At 29.7% G+C, this 24,362-nt stretch overlaps 1 protein-coding gene and 1 pseudogene across 7 annotated transcripts in view; both read right to left on the reverse strand.

The window, feature by feature from the left end:
* Positions 1–304: 304 nt before the first annotated feature.
* On the reverse strand, positions 305–12,646 carry LOC114937304 (choline/ethanolamine transporter FLVCR2-like; annotated as a pseudogene). The gene is made up of 8 exons (XR_014925917.1): positions 12,599–12,646; positions 5,651–5,703; positions 4,530–4,764; positions 3,518–3,755; positions 2,585–2,796; positions 1,814–1,917; positions 1,588–1,698; positions 305–768 (listed from the first exon to the last, which is right to left on the reverse strand). The product of XR_014925917.1 is annotated as a choline/ethanolamine transporter FLVCR2-like (transcript).
* Positions 12,647–15,196: 2,550 nt separating this feature from the next.
* Positions 15,197–24,362, reverse strand: part of nrm (neuromusculin) — a 267,044-nt gene continuing 257,878 nt past the window's right edge. For 5 of the 6 annotated variants that reach the window (XM_029310733.2, XM_029310734.2, XM_085486117.1 and 2 more), the window contains 2 exons: positions 20,438–21,378; positions 15,197–15,260 (listed from right to left, as the gene is read on the reverse strand). In XM_029310733.2, the coding sequence (XP_029166566.2) occupies positions 20,440–21,378 (939 nt within the window). In that variant the 3' untranslated portion in view covers positions 15,197–15,260; positions 20,438–20,439. Of the gene's footprint in view, positions 15,261–17,356; positions 17,406–20,437; positions 21,379–24,362 lie in introns of those variants that run through there. The other variant, XM_029310732.2, reaches the window with a different exon arrangement.

Consider the following 24,362-nt stretch of genomic DNA (forward strand, 5'->3'; position numbering starts at 1 on the left):
TTATTCATTGCCTTTTTTTAGATACTAGATCGTGTTAAAGCTTTTCTCATAAAGTTAATCTTCTTAAGAAGTAATTTCGTTTTATACGATAAAGGTAATATTAAAGTACGCCATATTACTTGTTAGCAAAAATTAATTTCATTATTAAAAGAAAATTTATAAAATAGATATCTATGTATATCGCGTAAAAAATAGATATTATATATATATATTTTTTTTTCACCCGACTATATGCATTTATTATTTACGCATTTATCATTGCAAATGCATATTGAGCAGAGATGCAGAGAAATATCGATCAAAATTAATCATAATTGATGTATTTCATGTCTCATCAATAAAATCACGATTATTTGAAAAATTATATACATATTTTTCTAATGTAAAATATAATAAAGAATTCGATATTTAAAAAATATTTATTAATTAATGTTATGAGTTAGTTGATCGGTTTCTGGAATGTTATCGATGTTGTCCTCGAGCTTCGCAGTTCTTTCACACTGAGCCTTCTTTTTTGTATCCTGTCGTCTTTGTTCGTCTTCCGTTAAAATGGTTATAATCAAGCCGAGCAGGAGAATCAAGCAAAAGGCAACGTGCACGGGAATATCTCCGTATGCTTGCAATACTATTCCAAGTATTAACACAAATATTACGCCGTAAATGTTATTCGTTATATTGAGAATTCCCGCGGACATATTCTCCGATTCTGGATACGTATATTCGGTGCACAATTCATATCCCATTGCTAGGAATCCCCACATGAAAAATCTATCAAACATGGAACACCAAGAAAGTAACATATTATTCTCAGGAGTCACATAGTAGTAGAATTAATATAGAAAAATATATTCAAAATAAATTATACGAAATAATAAAATGATGCATTTTCTTGTATCACACATAATTGATGTAATTTACTTGATACGTGGATTTTTGTCAGTATAAATGTTATAATTATGTTGCAATAAGAAATTAAGTGAATAACTTATGTCAACGATATATCTTGCGCAATGAGTCATTTAAATTATTATAATTTTTTAATCCGTAAAAAATATATACAGGGTGTCCAATTTTAATTGATCATCTTTAAAAACTTTTATTTTTTATTGTACAATAAAATGTTTTAATGCTACAAACTTTTTTTTATATAAAAAAATTAAAATAATTTTATTTAAAAAACATAAATGATCTTCAAATGATCTTGAAAAGCACCTTTCAGGAAAAAGTCAGGATCACCATATCTTCTATCCTTTTTCAAATCAAACAACTTTTATCTCATTGTCAGATATTGTTTGTGTATAATCAAAAATAAAAACGTTTTTAGAGATGATCGATTAAAATTGGATACTCTGTATATATATATTTTTACGGATTAAAAATTATAATAATTATAATAATTTAAATGACTCATTGCTCAAAATATATCGTTGACAAATTTTATTTTATTTTTTTGTATAATTTATTTTAAATATAATATATTTTTTTCTGTATTATTATAATACATATAATATTTCATTATATGTATATAATATATATATATATATATATATATATATATATATATATATAAATGTATTGATATATTACCCTAAAATAAAGGATGACACATATACCATCCAATTTATGCCGAGACAAATAAATACGGCAAATAGTGCTTGGCCGCACAATGTGAGAAAATATGCAACAATGGCACTCTCTCTAAAAGTATAAATTATTAATCGTTAATAGCTATATATCAACATGATTTTTGACGATGAGCAGTTTACGATCGCCAGAATAAATTAGAATTGCATTAAAACAAAGTCGTTCTTACTTGAACTTATGTGTTTTATCAAGAACGATACCGCAAACAACGGTACCAATCATCCCGCTGAAAATCATAGCTAATCCAATTCTACCCGCATCTTCCTCTCCATTCTAAAATACATATGCGTATCTTTGATTTTAAACGAAATGGACGTGAATATATTTTTAAATGTTAATGCATAAAAATATTTGTTCGCGATATTCCCTCTTTCTAGCACAGTAGGAAAATTTGTTTTTTTTTTATTAAAAATGGTCCCCGTTAAAATTTTTGTGTTAAATATTTAATATATTTATGTGTTAATTTAACATATTGCTGTTGTGTTAATTAAACTTAAATGTCAAATTATTAAAACAATAACTGAAAGAAGATGTACAAATAACACAATGTGCGTCTATTTTTAATTTTACATAATAGATATGTTTTGTTTTATTATTGACAAAATTTATAGGAAAAAATGTTGATTTTTTATTTTATAAGTGGGGATGATAAAATCTAAAAAATTAACATATTTTTAGTTAATTTTTACATTAAAGCTATGTTAATTTTACATAAAATTTATTTTAAATTATTTTAAATTATTTGAAATTTTGTATTTATTTTGTGTTAAAATGTTAACAGTATTTGCGTCTCCATTTAACATATCTATATTATGTCAAATTAACATAAAAATTTTTGTGGACCGTTTGGGACGACATGTGATATCTGTTAAATTTAACACAAAATTTTCAACTGTGAAGTTTTATCTGTTACATGGTTAAACATTTTGAAGTGGCTTACCTCAAAGTGCAGGAGATATATTTGATTGAGCAATGTAGCGAAGACATTCAGCACGCCGACGTTCAAGCCGTGAGAATTACAGAGCAGGACGTAATTTTTGTTCTTGGAAAGTCTTTTAATCGGTGCGACGAAAGGCTCCCCTTTTTTTGTTTGGTTCAATTTTTGCAGGGCTCGCGTCTCGCTTGGTGGCAGTTTTGGCTCGTCCTGAAATACTGATGCACGAAAGTACTTTGAGAGAATTAAAAACAATACGTTATCTTTCCTAGTGCGCGACTGTGGTTTAATTAATTCCGTATATATGTTCTCGTGGTTGGCATATGTAAATAAAAAACGAACCGAATGAAAACTGGGATTAAAGGGAGTTTATCGGCTATCGAAGTATCTGACCGCATTGAAAATTGAAAAATATTATACTAGAAAAAAGATGAGATGTCGATATTATCGAATTTTTCATTCCGCTAATATGTTAAAAATTTCCTTAATACATTGGATGCATATTAATAAAATGCGGAACATGCAGGATATACATATTTATATATGTATATATAAGAGATACGAGACATTTGAATATACGAGATATACAATAAATGACTTTCTAATTTAGATTTATGAAAAATACACATTAACTTTAAATTATTATAATTTAATATGTAGAATATTGTATAAAAAAAATATAAATTTTATTAATTAAAATTAATATTGACGAAATATATAAAATAACCAAAATTTTGTTCTTTATTTTTATTAAATTAGAAAAATAGTCATGAGAAATTGTACAAAAATTAAAATATTATTGGACTCAGGTCTATGTTAATTATAACACATAAAAATTGAATAAGATGATCACATTAGATGCACGAGACGTGCCTGTCGTTTGCATATAGGTTTCATATTACATATACATATATGTACATATAGAAGCATTCAACTTACATAGGATGACTAGAATAAATCCAACCGTAGTAGCGATAGCAACGATCCAGCATAAACGTGACAGATCGTTGCCAACGTTATCTAGATTTTCGTGATTCTTCACTATTATAGGCGTCAAGAGAAAACCGAATGCTATTCCCACTTGGTTACCAAAAAGACCCAAACACGTCGCGGTCGAAAGTTCGTTAGAAGGAAACCATTGAGCGGCCAAGCGCTCTGGTATCGGTAGAACTAGAGTCTAATAAAGTACAGTGTAATTGTCATTAACAGAACACGTGGTGGAGGATATATAGAGTATCTCAAAATTTTTGCTAATAAAAATATCGTAGAAAGAAAATTTTCGAAAAAATAAATTAAAAGATATTTGCTATTTTTTATTCTCAACAGTAGCGTCTACTTAATCGTTATTTAATATACAATTGACCAGTTTTAACCCTTTCTATCTCACAAACTACTGTTTGAAATAAAAAATGGCAAATACTTTTTTAATTCATTTTTTTGAGAATTTTCTTGTAATGATTGTATTGTAATTTGCGAAAATTTTGGGACACCCTGTATATACATACTTAATATAGTTATTATACTTACTATATTTATTTTATAGAGCAACTATACTTACTATATTTACATAGTCACTATATTTACCATATCCAATAACTATTTATATAGTTACTATAGTAACTATATATTTATATAGTTACTATATTTATTTTATGTAGTCATTATACTTACAGTTACTAATTACTATTATATTTACTTATATAGTTACTACATCTAATAACTACATTTGTATAGTTACTGTAGATATTATATTTATTTTATATATGTATAGTCACTATACTTATAGTTACTATATTTACTACTACATTTACTTACATAATTACTACATCTATACTTTACATATAGATATTAAAATTTACTATAATGTAAATATAGTAAGATAGGAAAAAAGATCAGAAAAAGAAGATAGAGTGCAAGTATAAAATTTTTTTAACGAAATTAGGAAAATAACCTGCGTGAATGCGACAATAGAATGACCGATGATAACGATGTGGTAACTATCGGGGTGAATGGAGAAGGTTTTTATCTATGCTCCCAGACAGCTCAAGCCGCTGCCAAGAAGGGCAGTCCATCTCAGACTTCCGTACCTGTCTGACATATATTGCACTGGGATAACAAACACCGCGTAAAGCAGCATGAAGGACATCGCCGTCCAGTCGACCATTAACGTAGATACTCCGTAATATCTGAATAATGAAAGGAAAACATAGATCCGCTTATATTTTTCATGATTGTTTCACAGTTGAAAAATTTGTGTTAACTTTAACAGATACCACATGTTTCAAACGGTTCATAGAAATTTTTGTGTTAATTTAACATAATATGGATGTTAAATGAAAACACAAATACTGTGTTAATATTTTAACACAAAATAAATACAAAATTTAAAATAATTTAAAATAAATTTTGAGTAAAATTAACATAGTTTTAATAGTTTTAATGTAAAAATTAACTTAAAATATGTTAATTTTAGATTTTATCCTTCTTACTTGTATTATAAAATAAAAAATCAAAATTTTTTTCTGTAAATTTTAATAGATAAATTTTGTCACTAATAAAACATAATATATCTATTATGTAAAATTAAAAATAGATGCATATTGTCTTATTTTTGCATCTTTTTTCAGTTGTTTTAATAATTTAACATTTAAGTTTAATTAACATAAGAGCAATATGTTAAATTAACACATGAATGTATTAAATATTTAACACAAAAATTTTAGCGGAAACCATTTTTAACAAAAAAAAAAAGAAAAAAAAACACAAATTTTCTTACTGTGTTAAATATTAAGAGAAACGTGTGATAATACCTAGAGACTATGTTAGCTATTATCGAGTATTCTATCCACTGAAAAGCTATCGTACTGTTATACAACATATAGATGGCCAGCATCAACCATCTTCTTTTATACACTTTTAATTTTATCGGTTTAATGTCCAATTGCACGTCTAGTTTCGCAATCTTTGTCAAACTTTTTACAGTGAGCACTTTGTTCAGATTTGTATGTTCCATTTTCCTAAATCTTTCGCAAAGTATGTTTCGTAGAAATCTTTACTTTCTCTCTCACTTACGTTACAGTAATTGTACTAGAATCTATATTTAAAGGAAGTCGAGAAATCTCGATCTCACATTATTTGTTAATAAATTTTTATGAAATATTTTTTATTAATATAAATATTATTTCATAAAAAAATTTTAAAACATTCACTTCCGACATTTGCTTAAGTTATAGAATTTTGTATTAATTGCACTTTAAATTTTGCTTATTAAATTTGGAACAGTGAATTTAGAGCGTGATTTAGACACGATTTGGAATTGTATTTTACGGTTCAGAATTTCTCATTTTGCGAATTAAAAAAAGATCGAGGAAGCGACATTGAAATATAAAATCGATGTTGATCGAAATTGAGCTAGAATGTAACTGACAATGAGTTAGAGAGAGAGTAATATTTCCGTAGAGCGAAACCAAAAGCAATTCAACATAACATTGAGCGGTGATTACCTTATCTCTATATTCATGCTCAAATAGAATGATTTTATTAGCCCAAAGACTTAAGAAAGCGACAATCTAAATTCCGTACTTAGTCTTATTACAATTTTTTATCAGATTTGGTCTCCATGTCTCAGCGCAGCTTTAAATCAAAAGCCGTAGACGGACTTCTTCATCTCTCTTGTATGTCTGAAATTTGAAAGCAATCAATTTTTACAAATCGAGCAATTTATACACGCGACATAAAATATCTTGTTACTGGTCGAACGGTTGAGAATATTGAAAGCATGTATAATTTTGACATAAATCATACATATATGGGAAGATCAGCTAGGATTCTATCGGATGCTTCCTATGGGAAAGCGAAATGGCCGTTTGAATTACGTGACAACGGCATTCTGAATGACTATCGCACTGACAATAAGATAAGATCCGCATATTCGTGTAATTTCAGTAAGTTTCAGAATATATGCACCTATTGTAAAAGAGAAAGAGAGAGACAGAGAGAGGTGCACGATTCTGTTATCAAAATTCAAAGTTTGAACGTTCTTGTGACAGGCATTATTGGTCGCAAATATGCATTCTGCATCAAGGCTAGTACTTTTCGTATTTACAGCATATACGTGAATATATGGTAGAATTTTTGTCAAAAAATTTTTTTCTCTTAAAATTTTCCGCTTTTCTGATTAAAGCGAACTAAATGTTAATTTTGTTATTACTTAATCAGCGATACATTCACAGTACACAGTAGAAAAATTTGTGTTTTCTTAAAAACAATCTCCATTAAAATTTTTGTGTTAAATATTTAACACATTCATGTGTTAATTTAACGTATTACTGTTGTGTTAATTGAATTTAAATATTGAATGATTAAAACAACTAAAAAAGATGTAAAAATAACACAATGTGCATCTATTTTTAATTTTACATAATAAATAATGTTCTGTTTTATTAGTGACAAGATTTATCTGTTAAAATTTACAGAATAAAATATTGATTTTTATTTTTTAATATAAGTGGGGATGTGTGGGATAAAATCGAAAATTAACATATTTTTAGTTAATTTGTACATTAAATGTTAATTTTGCACCAAATTAATTTTAAATTACTAGAAGTTTACTATTAAAATATTGACACAGTATTTGTGTCTCTATTTAACATATTCATATTATGTCAAATTAACACAAAAATTTCTGTGGACCGTTTGGAACATGTGATATATATCTGTTTTATTAATGACAAGATTTATCTGTTAAAATTTACAGAATAAAATATTGATTTTTATTTTTTAATATAAGTAGGGATGTGTGGTATAAAATAAAAAATTAACATATTTTTAGTTAATTTGTACATTAAATGTTAATTTTGCACCAAATTAATTTTAAATTACTAGAAGTTTACTATTAAAATATTGACACAGTATTTGTATCTCCATTTAACATATTCATATTATGTCAAATTAACACAAAAATTTCTGTGGACCGTTTGGGACATGTGATATATATCTGCTAAATTTTACACAAATTTTTCAACCGTATTTAATTAAAAAATGATATAGGCGATGATGGGTCTTATATATTTCCGCGAACCAAAATTCATATATTCTACGCTTCAACATATGATATGTACGCAATCATGTCAATGCAGGTAGAAATAGTTCCATGGGGAGTTAATTAACGTCGAAACTACAGTATTGCATACCATCGGTATGAAGTATGGCTTAATTGTACGCTTAATTGTAAACACAATATGTATTTCGCTTGGGAATTTGTTACCGCGAGAGAGAGAGGAAGAAAATTATGAGAGTATCACGATACTAATTTTTTGTTCTAGAAAAATATACTATGCTATTCTAGAAAGAAAAAGTTTACGGCATATATCTTATTTCGTGCACGAGGCAAGTACTAAATTTAACTTTATGCATCGCACAAAAGGGAAGGGGACCGAAAGGAGTTTGGTATCCCGATATCGTTTCGAGCCCCATGGGTTCCTGCAGAAGGTGTGCATGTACACATACGTAACACGCGATATATTTTCCATTGACGTAAGAATTTCCGCACGTTAGAATTTTCTGACGTTTGGAAAACTCAGTACACACGATACATTCAACGCGGTGATTCGAATACGAAATTGCGAACAGTCGTTTTACATTTGGTTATTATAAGAGTCAGACGCGAATATTAGGTGCAACGCAAATTTGTTTTTAAATTTATATCTAATTACTTTTCGATATTTACTACTTATTATTATTTAAATATGAACAATCGCAAAAAGCGTTTTTCAAAAAGAAACATTTGAACCTTTACGCGCTTTTTATCTCATTGAGTTTAATTGATTCATTCCATGCAATTTAGGAAAGTGGATCTTTTATTATTAATCAGTTTAGCAAGTTCTCACTCTATCATCGGCTATTGCAAATTTGATTATTCCACGTAATGAACACTAAAATTCTCTCAAATTACAGACTTTTAGCTTTATTTTAGCTTTCAATATCGTAATTATTAGCTGCGTTACAAATATTTGAGGTTTCAATTTTTTTCTATTTTTCTGTGTCTTTTTTTTGACCGAGTGAGATAGAAAGCAATAAAGATAAATTTTATAAATTTAATATTTAAAATATACACATACCTCTTCTGATGAATGTGTTAATCCTCATTATACACATTATGATGATATACAAATTGTCAAAACGCATAAGTGTCAAAATCAAAAATTAGTATCAACATTTTATACGTCTCCAAAATCCTCTGTAAAAAATAGCAAAAGGCTACCACATTTTTTTGTATTGTATGTATTGTATCTGAATTATAATGAACAACGTAGACAATTCTTAACATAAATTTTCACATATGGAACTTTGCATCGTAATATTTCTTATAGACCATGTAAAACAAAAAATAAAGACACTTTCCTTATATAATTCAGACCCAAACTATTTTTTAAACCTATGAAGAACTTGATCAATTGTTATTGAGAATCCGAAATATGAGGAACAACTGGGCTCGTAGTGTGGCTCGCTGTTGTTTGCACGTGACTTGGCGCTTGACTCTGTCTCTTGATTTGCTTTATATGAAGTAGTTGGGTAATGGAGTAATAATCGCTCAATTGACACACAGACAATTGGAATACAGGTAGTCACGTTTGCCTACATTCAAAATAATAGGTTTTGTACGAAACATATCCTCTTGTGAATTAGTCATTCTCCCCTCTTCTCATCTCGTTTATTACATATATTTATTATATATATATATATATATATATATTATATGTATATTAATAATTTTATATATTATTATTATTATACATATATATATTATTATTATATTTATTATATATATATATATATATATATATATTTATATATTTATATACATTTATTATATTATGCTACCAGACTCTAATATTAATATTATAATTATTTAGAAAAAAATTATTAAAATTTCTTATTTCTGAGTAACTTTGTTAATCTCTCATGGGATATTGAGAAGTAAATGTAATGCATTGTATACAACAAAATTTTATTGGACGTTACACGTTAACAATAAAGGCGACGCAAATGTAATCTTCTTAATATTACATAAATCTAGACTTTTCTTACAAAATTGAACATCTCTAATATGTTGTCCTTTGCTTTATTAATATTTCCAAATCTTGTAAATGCACTGTTATTTTAGTATTCTCTCTGCATACAACGATGCGTATCAAAAAGAAATGGCTGAAATCCGAAAAAATTGTCATACGTATACTTTCAATGTAAAAAAATATGTAATTCGTGCTTCTTGCTTCCTGTGTATATAACTGGGTACTTCACGTATGTCTAATACATGTTTTTTCGAAGAACTTTTATTGTTATTTATACTTTTCACACTTCGCACACATCTTTAATTACACAGTTCAACAAAATCTTTTTTCGAACAAGACTAGTCACTAATTTTTTTTTAAATCGATTTCGCAGTTTTCAAATTGTCCCATACGTCATAATTTTGAGACATTTGTAGAAAAGTATATAAAATTTGCAAAATGTCTCCATTTTTTACATGTATATATATATAATTTTCGCAAACATACGAACATTTTTTAATTTTCAGCTGCGTATCAATATTAATTTCTACTAACTATTTTAAGTTTGTTAATTTTAACATTTGCAGCAAATTTAGCGGCTTAACTGTCAAGTGAACAAATATTAAAACTATTGTATATAATTGATATATTTTCAATAATTTATTTCGCAATTTTTCTAAAATATACTTCATATTTAACTATAAATATTTTATTAATTATAATTGACGAATACTTTTTTTTTATTACAATGAAATTTTTTCAAACCGTCACATATTGTAAGAAAATATATAAAAATTGTGTAACCTCAACTGCAAATTTCTCAAAATGATGGCGTGTAATGGAGCAATTATCGCTTATCGGAATCGTATTCAACATGTCAAAAAAAATGATGTAAAGTGACTAGTATCATTCCAGTGTTTTTCTTGTTGAACAGTGTTATCTCTCATTTGTCTTTGGGGATCTCTGTGTAAATATGTTACAAATGATCGACCACTATTATTGTGGAATTTAGGAAAATGATCATCGGGAACTTCATAAATGTTCCGTTAAATCTATACACATACTCTAACGCTTATTCAACTTTTATTATTATATGCGATATTTTTACGGTTCTTCTTGAACGCTTGTGTGGGATCACGATTTGCGATACTAATATCGGTATCAACGTATATGTATACAATTACACGCGTTACAAACTATTCAATTCACCGAGCAACAGTTCATAGAGTTCATGGTGTTTCATATATAAAAAGTGGTGAAAAAACGTTTTACACTCTCTCCTAAGCATAAGTTATACACATAATACGTCCATACAAGTTTGGTTTGCATAGGTTTAGGTTTCGATGGCTAGTGTTGAATAAGTGTATATAAGGTATGTATTTATATCGTCGTCGGCCGGACTTTTAAATTAAGTTTCAAACACTTTCGAAACCTTCTTTACGCTTTCTTTTTTAGGGGGAGATTATTATTTTTATATATTTTATTTTGCGTTAACGAGACTGTATGCGGGAAGGTATACGTTGCGAAAGCGTAGGATATATTAATTGACGATTAATAATTCTGACCGCAAAGCCAACAAATAATTATAAATATTGGGTAATTTAAATAAAATCGCGTCGTTAGCCACAGAATTCCGGCGGGCAATGCGTTTTTGATCAAAGGGGATCAAATCGATGCTACGATTACGAGAACGGCCTTTTATAAGATTGGCAGTATTGTACCAATACAATCGATTTAATGGAATACGATTTCATTTTTCATAAACTCTGTGTAAGTGTGTATATGTGTGCAATCGTCGGCATAATATATGCAGATTTGCAATGACGATAATAAACCATTATTATAAACAGCCGAATGAATATTTCATCTGAATTGGATATCGATGAAAGAAATATCCTCTTGTTCCATCATTTCATTCAAGTAATTTTCGTGCAACGTTAAAAAGTCTAATTGTCTCCGATGCAGTTATACGTTTTGTCCCGTTCAATCTGCAAAATTGTTGCAAAATACACATCTCAAACTGCAATTAAACTTTAATTAAATTTAACATTTTTATTGCAAGAGCTTTAAAGAGCAATAAAATATTGAAAAATATGTATATGCACGCGGAACAGTAGGATGGCAAACAGATTTCCACATTCTTATTTAAAAGAGAAAATGATTGATCTTATTAACAATTCTCCGAAAAAGTTAAAAGCCATCCAATCGTGTATTTTCATTTTTAATAAGTGAAATTTATGACATATAGCAAATTTATCACATTACGTGTTTGCGTATTATTTATTATATATATATATATATACTTTTTTAAGCAATTTTTTTACAAATTCTTTGGTTTTGAAGCTAATTTTTTCACAAACAAAATTTTGATGGATACCCACCTTTTCCATAATTTGCATATTATACAAATTTTGATAGTAAAAATTTGAATTTTAGAGTGCTAAAATCGCTTAATTTTATCTAGATTGCATTTTTAATCGGCAAAATTCTAATCTAAAAAATCTTGCAAAATTTAAATATGTCGAGAAGATATAAAAAAGGAGATGGCGTTAAATCGAATTTCTCTGATAAAATCGACTTGAAATTGGTCAAAGTAAATTCGCAAATGAAAAAAAATGCTGCGAAACTCTTCAAGAGAAATTTGCGACACCCGTTACATACATATATCAATGAATGGCGAATTTCGGAGGCGACACGATTGAATTGCAAAATACGAGCGCGTAAAAGACGATAAAAAGAGAAATAAAATCCAAAGGGATGCTAAAACGAATAAAAATATACGATAAGGTGTATCACATAAAAGCGCGAGTCTCGTTCCGTCTAAATCTAAAAAGTGTTTGCTACAAACGAAATACAAATAATCATCAATCGAAATCGTGTAGGCGATCGAATCCCAAATTACAATCTATGTAATTTCATTACAGCGTATCGTCGAGTAAATTTTTTTTACATTACACATGCAACTTACGATTGGTTTCTCTAAGGCTCTATAAAAGTGAATATTCTCGTCCGCCATTTTTCTTCCAATCGCATGTGAAGATTAGGTTATAAGTCGTCTATGCATATGTCAAAATGTCAATACGTCTTTCGATCTCGCAGTTAATTAAAAAGTTTATCTTAAATATCGCGTCTATTAAACCTAAAATAATTGTTACAGCAATCAACACATCGTGTTTTCATTGTCGCATAAAATATGGTGCTTCCAATATGCTTGGCTGCGTTCCCAGCAAACACAGTATATAAATGTTATATACTTAAGCATGTTACATGTAACGTATATGTTAGTTGTAATTTCCCACTCATAGGTGTAACATTTTTAATATTACATATATTACATTGTAATTATATTGCCATTATATCCCAAGATAGCACTGACTTATCAATACATCAATGTGCTATTTGGTATATAATTACAATATAACTACAATGTAATATATGTTATATTAAAATGTTACATCTATGAGTAGGAAATTACAACTAACATGGATGTTACATGTAACGTACACGTTATATTACCTGTTATATTCCGTTTTATTATAGCAATGTAACAATTATATATCGGTGTTTGCTGGGTTGCTATGAACGAACACCTATTTTGAGTTTAATAGACTCGATATTTAAGATAAATTTTTTAATTAACTGCGAGATCGAAAGACGTACAATGATAATGCGTATTGACATTTTGACATATGTATATACGACGTATAACCTAAATTTTACATGCGATTGGAAGAAAAATGGCGGACGAGAATACCTACTTTTATAGAGCTCCAATTTCTCGAACCAATAAAACAAATCATCCATGATCGAAGAACGATAATATTAATTAACAATTAATTATTAGGTTAGAAAGATATATTATTTACAAGATCATGATTTCATCACTGAACTATGTTTATAGATGATAGCATTCGATTTACAATCGATATCTGTATACGAACAACATAGTTCAGTCTTGTAACTTACAAATTTACAAACGCATGTAGGAAGATATCTGACAGGATTATATCAACAAAATTATATATATATATATACTCTAACGCTGCTTATCAATAATTATATGTATAACAATAATATGATATATGGAACGGAGATGTATAGATGAATATTAATTATTATATTTGGCTGCGATATGTTTCATTTTTCCTTTTTCTGTTTAATTCATTATTTAACAATTTATTTTTGTTTTTTTATCGCCATGGCTCGCGCGTTATTCCGATAATAATTTGATCCCAGAACACATGTCGATAGTTTATATAAATATACATTGTATCAATAATATTTCGTATAAAGGTATTTATAAATTTACAAGTACATCGCAATTTCTCTTTCTGCTTTTATTTATTTTTTTTTGTGTTTTCTGCTGCATATTTTAACCGAGTTTGTATCGTCGTGCTTTGGCCGATGACGAATTAACGATTTTACCGATCTTCAAACCAAACGTGTTCGAAACAAACGTGGATAAATATATAAAATGAGTTAATTCCATCAGAGAAAGAGTCTCTAATTTTACAATATACATACACATACGAAATGATAAAAAGCAGCGTGACGTAAATAATAATATCGCGTTTCACGCACGTATAAAGTGAATATATTAAGCGTACATTTATCTTGTACAGACTGTCCCGGACGTTCCTGCGGCCCGAACGGGACATTGTGTAAACGTACTTGCAGATATGCGGCTATTGTGCATCTCGATTACCCGTAATGCGAGAGATTTATGGCTCTTTGGACGCGAGAGACAAACCCCGTTGCTATATTCGTCTCGACGAATATCTGCATAGATACTTTTAATGGAAGCTACTATCTCTGCTATTTCGCAAGTTACAAAATTCCGGATTTCGTTAAACAAAAATTAACACAGTCAAATAAAAATGCGAGCATTATTTCGCTCTATTTCGGCAAAATTTGAATTTTATTATTAAATAATACGCGAATAAAAGTTAAATAAAATGCCAACATTATTTTTCTCTGTTTCGTGCAATTTTTTGAAATCTTTGAGTAAGAAGTTACTATTATTTTTAAAATAAATGTATTTTTTTTTATTCAAATTTTCATATAGCACACATTTAGTCAAAAGTTCTATGTTCCGATCAAAAAGAATTTTTCTTGCATATGTGTGTGTGTGTGTGTGTGTGTGTGTAAAAATCATGTTTGTGTGTGCAACAAACGCATTACATGACGCAGACTGTAAATTCATTTTTTATGAGAATATTGCAATTCTATATAAATTTATTATGGCAACTGATGTCTCATAAAAATCGAATTTAGCGAATATAACACACTATCGATATATATACATATATATCTTGCTTACAAAACTGTATCTTATCATTGCATCTCCCCGAGAAGGCTAGAATAGGCTGGATTTTTATTAAATCAAGAGAAAGGTGAAAGGAGACTTAAAGCAGTTCCTCGTTATCGTCCGAAGCACCGTACATTTGCGGCCTCCTGCTCAAAAGTCGTTGCTGCTGTTGAGCCTGTTGCTGTTGCTGCAATTGTTGCTGTTGCTGTTGCTGCTTTTGCTTTTGGAGGATCGCGATACTGGCGGCTTTATAGTTTATCGGCCCGTAAGATTTGTAGTCCACGTCCGCATAATCGAGATCCGAGAATTCCGGCTTGAAGGGCTGTATAAAACAGAAAAACGTGACGAATATCTCGGAACGAGAAAGAGTGGTCAATTTCTTTCTAGACGATACAAAATTCTGGAAGACGTCCTCTTTCGATTTTTAAACGTATTTTCTATACAAAATATAGAAATAAACATATCTTATTTGAAAATAATTTTTTTCGTACTGTATTACGTTTGTTATATTTGAAAGATTTTTATTTATATTTCTAATTGTATAAAGTAGATTGTTTTATATCTGATTTTATTTTAGAGAAAAATATATTCTATAAAATTATATAAAATTGTATTTTTTTATAGATATTTTATGAATTTTTAGAAAATTAAATTTTAAGTAAGGTAAAATAAAGTATTAAAAATATTTTATAAATTATTCTAAATAATTTAAGTATTTTTGAATAAATGTGACAAATTTTAGGATATAATTCTTTATCAAAAATTAAGAAGTTTTAAACATGTATTTCTAATCCCTCCTTGAGGAGTTACATTCCTCCAAAGGGGGAAGTAAAAATTAGATTTTTATTTTTTTTCTTGAAAATGATTGATTTTACGAAAAATAAAAGAGATATAAAAGTTTCCAATGGAATCAAATTCTCTAACGCATATTTTTAAATGATCACATTCTGATCCATAAAAAAAAAATAAATCGAATAGAGATTGTTAGTTTCATCCTCTTATAACGATATGAGAAGATTAAAAAAATATTATGAGAAGTATCCTTTTTACTAGTTATTTTTTAATTTTTCATTTATACTTTCATTTTTATAACTTATCCAAAATTTATGAAAAAAATTAAAAACCTAATTTTCATCTTCCTCTTCGGAAAAGTATGTAACTCCTCAGGAAGGGATATAAGAGTTCGTATAAAAAATCTCTCTTAATTATCGACAAAGAATCATTTCCTAAAATTTTAGCATTTATTTAGAAACATCCTGATATAGATATATATATAATACATTTTATAAAATTATAAAATACACCGATTTAAACAATTTAGAATAATTTAGATATTTAAATAATTGGAAAGAGATATTTATCATAAATTGTTATAAAATCTCAAATAAAGCAAAATGAGACGTCTTTTTGATTTTTGTATTGTTTGGATTCCAATTGTGTCTCACGGAGAAAGAGAGATTACGCACACAATAGTCTCTACTAGTGGACTGTTCGCGTAAAGTTTCACGTAACAGATCCCTGCTTGCGCAAGCGTTCGACAAATGATCTAGGTGTACCATTTCGGGCAGTAAAGCTTTCTCGTTTGTGATCGATGTCTGTCAATTAGACAACGACGTGCCCAGAGCGCGGTATATAGTACACATGAGCCGAGGAGAGTGGTCTCATTGTGAAGGGCCGAGAGATTTACACAAACGAGCTATTGAACCGTTAAACTAGCTATGATCGATAGTCAATCCGTTTATCGAGCTCGTTAATTGTTGTTAAGATTAAATATAGCATTGATGAGTGTTATCGCATGCTGCATGTTATGGACACTCTACAAGTATTAAACTGCTATGTGTGTAATTCGGGATCGAGAGGATTGTGTCGTTTTAATTATTACATTGATTCGAAGCTTTTACTGTTGCACGCAGCAATATAATAAATGTCGGTAAAATTGACAATCGCATGAACTCGTATCATATACGCGTAAAATAGGAATATTGACGAAAATTTTGGACTGTCATTTTTTTTTTCACGATTAACTTAAAATTGTGCGATTTGTGGTGCTATTAGAAGTCGATATTGCAGTACTATTTTAATAGACAACCTGAAAATTTTTTCTTTCTCTCTTTCTTTCTACACATATAAAATATACCAATTGTATACACGCTTCTGTGACGGGATAGAAGAAATTTTCTAACATACAGAGGCTATATGCAAGCAAAAGTTCGAGGTTGTTTTTTTGCAGGATAACAGCGTGTGAATAATAAAAAATGTATGTTCCATAAGTGATTGAATCGTTGTGCGAAAAAAGCGAATTCTGTCTCCCCTTGCGAATGGACATTCCGTATTTATGATGGTGCATTCGATTTACGTTATGCGTGTAAGCGGCGTGACATACTCCGTACAATGTACCTACAGGACGCTTGTCGGACGCCAAATTGTCCTAGTAAATGTACGTATCGCTCTTTGTCAGCTGACCCTCCTACGAACAAACATTGAGAGATATACAATTGATATGATACGCATGCAGCAATTTCTTCTCGTTGTTCGTTGCTTCGTCTCTCTTGTGTCATACGCCAGGATATATACAGGGTATTTTTAAATAAGTGCGAAAAACTTTAGGAAATGATTCTTTGTCGAAAATAAACGGGGTTTTCATATAAACACATCCTCCTCCCTATATCTTTCCTTGAAGTAAAAATTATATTTAAAATTTTTTTCTCAAATTGTGGACAAGAAAAATGAAATTTGATAGATATTTTTTACTAATAAATAGGATATTTAGTAATATTTTTTTAATCTTTCCATATCGTTAATAAGAAGATGAAATTAACAACCCTTATTTAATCTTTTAATAAAAATTAAGGGGTGTTTTTCATATAAACACATCTTTCCTATATCTTTCCTTGAAATGAAATTTGGCAGATATTTTTTACTAATAAAAAGGATATTTATTAATATTTTTTAATTATTCTTATTTATCCGATTATATGGTATATGTTAATATCAATTATTGTATTTTAGTTTTGTCACTGAAGATGATTAAATAATAACCGAAACGTCTAACAACTGATTGCTTGTATTGTTTTATTACAACTTTACACCAAGATCGTGCTCTTTGCCCATTTGTTACTCTTTAATTATAGTATTGTTTTAATTTTCCCATACCGTTATAAGAAAATAAAATTAACAACCCTTATTCAATTTTTTAGTAGAATTTTTTAACCGAACCGATAATGTGACTTTTCAGGAAGGGAGATTTATATAAAAAACTCTCCTTAATTTTTGACAAAGAGAATTATTTAAAATTTTTTACGCTTATTTAGAAACACTTGTATATATTTTTCGCGAGATAAATAGGGAGACATGCAAGATATACACAGCTACCGAGAATTGTCTTGACGATTTTAACTCGGCTCAATTGCGCTCGAGAGCAGCGCAAAATCATTTGGCAATTTGTTCAAAGACATGAGACGTGCATAAATCATTTTTTATGGAAAGCGCAAAATTACATCACGAAATCAGATATAAGATTAACGATCTTATAATTACATTGAGAGAAAAAATTGTATTCTCGAAGTGAAAGGACTATACCATAAAATCCCTTCTGACAGATATTCTTAAGTGTTTCTAGAACATTCTCTAAAAAATTAAGAAGATTTTTTTATTAATAAAAAACCGGTTATATGTTTTTTTATGCGAATCACTCATTATGTGTTAATACGATTATATTATTGCAGCAACATATATAATGTTGCAATTTACAAGTACAGTGCAATGTTTATCATTGAATGATTTTTTAGTTTAATAGAAGAATGGATGAAGTTAAAATAATAATAAATAATTAGAAAAAAATATACTTGAGCGATTTAAGGAAAATATGTACAATAGCATAACTAATTCGATATATGCATATATATATCTATGCTTTCTTTATTATCTTTTTTTGCTCATGTGCTGTAAAACAATATTTTTGTTGATGTGGAAATAAATCTCATTTTATTTATATTCTTATAAATCAAGATCTAATATTAATCTTTAAAATTTAATCTTTGTTAATATAAGAGTTCTTTTGGCACCTTTCTATTTTGAAACAATTCTAAAAATAAGGAAAATTCTTGAAATAAGCATACAATTTTTTCAATGCAGAATCGTTCTGTATTCCATCAATATTTTCCAAATATTCAAAATAATCTCTATTATTTCTTTTTGTATGTGTGTAATTTTTTATAGCAATTCGATATTAATTAACAAAGTCTACAGAAATAAACTCAAGATTTGACAGTCTTAAATCTGACAGATATCAGCTCGTTATTATTAATCAAGTTTTTTCGAGATATTCCATTACATATTTTACATTGGCTAGTTTAGCTACATTATATCAAATCGGATAGTTCACTTTGCCACGTAAATCTCGTATACGTGAGCACGCAGTTATTATATTATTTGCACATTTTGTCTGTTTTATCAATTTTTTACGGTAGGAATGTTCAAACAGACATCATTTATGTATTTTTTTTGCGTGTTGTACCCATTCGTTATTTTTTGTTCGTTAAATGGAACTTTACAGATACACACACACAAAACTGTTTCCTTTTGGCGGATTGGAGGTATTTTTGGATTGAATTTTAAATATTGAAAATATATCCCGGCCTGTGTCATCTCTCGATCGATTGTAGAACGAGCGGTCTGTTCGCGTGTCGCATGCAGTAATGTTTCATGTCGTTCAAAATTACCGCCGATTTTTTTTAACATAAAGGTTTATTGCAATATTGATTTACACTACGTGGTTTGTCAAAGAGCAATCGCGGAAATAGTACCAGAATTCAAAAAGTAATACCGTGAATAAAAGTTTATGTATGACGTTGTCAACAATTTCGCCTCGAAACATTAAAACACGTATCGTCGAAAATAATACAATATTTTTATATTTCTTCTCGAACAAAGCATGTTCAAAGCTGGTAATATTTTAATATTCACGTTTTATGATTATATTAAAAGCTATCAGCGAGAGGAATATTATAAAAGAGCGTAATTTTGTCACGATATCAAAATTATTTTCTTACAAGCTTGTCAAAATTGATATGCCGCTGTAATTGATGCTGTTAATTCAAAAATGCAAGAAAACAAGGTATCTGTAAAATTGCTCTTGATCGAACAAATGTAAACAAACGTAAGCGATGAAGCTAAAGATTATACAAGACAAATTTAGGCCACACGAGATCAGCATCAGCATTAGGAGTAGAGAAATAGAGTAAGCAGAGAGTGGAAGAGAGAGATATTCGTCCTACCTTATATAACACATGAGGTACCTAGAGAAGATCTTAAAGAATGTGTCCGGCACGCGATTAGGTGCGTTACCTTTAAATACGTAGCAGCGAGTCTCGGAGCCTTAAAACAGACAAACTGGCACATTCTCCTCGGAGAAAAGACGAATAGGCACCGCAGGTGGATAGGGAGGGAAGAGATGTCGCAGCGTTGTCGTAGCAACAGAGCTGCTACGGGTCCACTAACCTTTAGACATCGATCTCCTGACCGACATCCCGGAAGTGAAGCTCGGCGTACTGCATTATCGTAGGTGTGGAAGACGCACGGATGTCGTTGATTTGGTTGCTGCCCGTCGACAGCCTCGTCTTCGACATTTTGTTGCGACTTTCGTCCACGTCTGTCGCGAATTGCGACGTGTTGTTGCAGCGATTCGACTGACGATCCCACGACGGTGGTTGTTGCTGATGATGTTGCTGCTGTTGCTGATGATGTTGCTGCTGTTGTTGATGGTGTTGCTGCTGTTGCTGATGATGTTGCTGCTGTTGCTGATGATGTTGCTGCTGTTGCTGACGCACCGAGTTGGATCCGAGATAGTCGGAACACTCCACATCCACGTCGTCCATGTCGTCTTCGTAATAATGCGGATACGAGATTTTGTACATCGTCTCGGACACGTCCAGGTCCGAAATCTGATGGAAACTGGTCTCGCAATCAGAGGGTGTAACACCGTTGAAGGTGGTGTCGTTACGTCGCGACGGAACGTCTCCTCTCTGCCGATTCTGCTTCGACTTGTTCCGATCGCCCGAGGTACGCTCGTGCTTCCGGTACTTCCGGTTACGCTCGTTTCGCCGATTCGTCGACGAGTGTCGACGCGACGACGACTGCCTCGCGTCGTGATTGCCGTAAGTCTGTTGCTGTTGCTGATGATGCTCCTCGTCCCGCGAAACCGCGGACAAGTGATTATCGGTCGTGGTCTCGTGATGCACCAGGGTGGACGGCCGACTGTTGTTAGTAGTGTGGACGAGAGAGGTTTGCAGGGGACTAACTATCGAGGGATGGTAGAGGTTGCGCGTTAGTGGCAGTGTTAGTTGGTTCGAACTGTTGCTCGGTAAGGGGTAGCTGTACTGCTGCATCTCCTGCCGATGCTGTTGCTGGTAGTGTTCTTTGTAGTTGTATAGGCTGTCGGTCTGCAACAGGCACGGTTAGTAGTTGGGACCAGGCGAAACGGGGAGTTGAGCGGTTATTAACGCGACATAGATTCGAGAAAAGTGTGCGTTAACAAATCGGAGACGGCTGAGACATTATTTCGATTTTCCAATTTTAGGAAAAGGATCTACATAAATGATGATATTTTTTTGTCTTGTCGAATACTATCTTTGGATATTGCTTCTAATGCATATATGCAGTACATATATATATATATTTTTTTTTCAATTTGAATATTTAATATATACGTTATTTAAATATGTATATAATGTATTTATAATATACATATATATTTATATATTTGAATAAATATATATATATATATATTTAACATGTGTATATATAAATATTTATATTTAAATATAATTAGGTATATATTTAGATATTCAAATTTGATTATTTAAATATAAATATTAAAATAATATTATATATGTACATATACATATTGTAATATTTATATTTGAATAATAATATTAAATATATATATATATATTATATATATATATATTTTTTTTTTATAGTTATAATATGAAATCTAGAATATATATTTTTTAAAACGAAAAGAGAGAAGCTGAAATCAATAAGTGCACGGAATTTCACGTCAGAAATTTGATGTGCAAACACTCGCGATTGATTCACATACAATTCTTGTTATATTGTTGGAACGATAAATGGTGAAAATAAGAATTTGGTACAGCTTCTCGTCGTACTATATATAATTCTAATACGTGCGTGATCTCAATTCTTTTATTGATTCGAGACAAATATTATCAGATTGTTTAGATAGTTGCTGCTACTGTTCTAAATTGAATCAATAAAAATGTTATTGATTAAAGCAGTAAAAAATTTCTCTGATCAGTGAGCATTTTATTGTTCTATAATAAAAATACTCACACTTTGCTTTCCCGCTTTGTATCAATATCCAGTAAAATTTCATTGAAAAATCAATAATAAATCATACATATGTATTAGCAAAAAAATTTTTAGTTTTTTTTATTTTTTTTAGATTGCTTTTTTTGGAAGAAATTTTCACAAATACATGTCTGGAATAAAACTCGAATAACTAGTATTGAAATTCAAAATTATATAATATTACACTTTTCTATTTTTAAACTGTCAACTCAAAAAATAAAATAGTCTTTGGGTCAAAAAACTCACTCATATTTCTTCTTATGTAATATATAATATCATAATACAAGGCATATTTTTTTTTTTTTTAATATCACTAATTGAAAGAGCTAGCACTACCACTAAATTATTTCTACGAGATTTTACTAATTTGCAATATGTTATACTTATTACTCATTGGTCAAATCATTAATAATTGTCTACTGCTTTTTATACATCGATTTGATTTAAGAGTGTGTAATTTTGCAAGTATATTTTGATAAAATATGTTTTACATTTTAATAACGTTACATTTTAAGATATATAAAGAATTTATAAATTATTGCTCACACAATAAATTTTGAATATTCATGCGTCCTCTTCTATTCGACTTCAAAGAATCCTCCGTTGACGTTGTTCATCGATGATGCACCTATATAACGATATCATAAAGTGTGCAAGGATTTATACTATAGATTGATAAGATGAAAAAAGACATTTTTCCGTTTCGAAATTTCGCATCGAAATCATGCATCTCTCTTTGTCGTCGACGAAGATAAGGGAACAATATACGAAAAAAATAGGTGACGATTGCAAAAAGGAAAAAAAAATACTTTCAAGATAATATCTCAGGCACGTCTGTGTTTCGAAATGAGCTCGAGTCATTGGTTAAGCGTGTTTGTGTATGTGTGAGACAGTGAAAACTTACTTGACACGCGGCCAACATGCACAAGGGCGGTCGCTACAAAGATGCCCGGATCCAGCTTAGCAGGGAAAATATGATTTCCGATTATAACTCGGCTTCCAGCAACTCTACCTCCTACTTGCTCGAGAGAAGCTGCTGTTTTATATCTATTACGGACACGTAAATCGTTCACATGCAGTAGATGCGCGAGATGCTAATGTATACTCGGTGCTTATTAAAGGAGATTGACATTCTTGCTCGCCGGACATTGCCGCATTGATTTGATTTTATTCATAAACTTACAAAAGTCTTATTCAATGACGCGATGATGCTTGCAAAGTCATAGTGGGCGATCTAAAGCGCGTTATTTTCTATGAGAAAATTTAGAAGAGAAGAATGTTATTTCTGGACTTTTCAATTTGATAGATTTTTTTATCGAGGAAAAGAATGTCTCAAAAATTTAAAAAGTTCAACTTTTTTGGAAAAAATAAATTAAAGATTTTATTTTTCTCAAGAGATTATTTTCAAAGATTTTCACCAAATTTTATTTCGATTTAATCAAAATTGAATGAGTTGTGGCATTCTTTTTCTGATAAAAATTTTAATAACATAATGATTTATGAAATTAAGGAATTCCTATAAATAATATTCTTGCCGAAAATTATTATAATAAATACGATGATGAGTACCACAAAGAAACTTTTAGCTTTAAATGGCATCGCGAATTTTCTACTATTATTACACTACGATAAAAATATATCTATTCCAAAGAATACTTTCTCAGACTAGCTCGATTATTATGGTAAAAATTAATAAAATCGATGATGCAACAAATAATGATATATGATATAAATGTTTTTTACTACTGACATAAAATTATTTAATTCACACGAAATTCTTTATAAATGCTAAGATCGTAAATAATGTCAAACAAAATTATTTCAAACTTAATCAGAAAGTTTAGTTTCGAACTAAGTTTAAATCGAATAATACCCTTTTAAGGCGGGCTAATTATAAATTATAAATTGGTTGAATTATGAATGCTTTCTATAATCGATTGTTTCACTTTATAATTGAACGTTGCCTTTAATCAAATTTCATCATATTCTGTTTATATATATATATATATATATATAAGTCATTATTCAAATTGTAATAAAATGATATGTTTTA

The sequence above is a fragment of the Nylanderia fulva genome, unplaced genomic scaffold (genome assembly GCF_048542155.1).
Source record: "Nylanderia fulva isolate GAGA-0341 unplaced genomic scaffold, ASM4854215v1 Scaffold11, whole genome shotgun sequence".
NCBI classification, from domain to species: domain Eukaryota; kingdom Metazoa; phylum Arthropoda; class Insecta; order Hymenoptera; family Formicidae; genus Nylanderia; species Nylanderia fulva.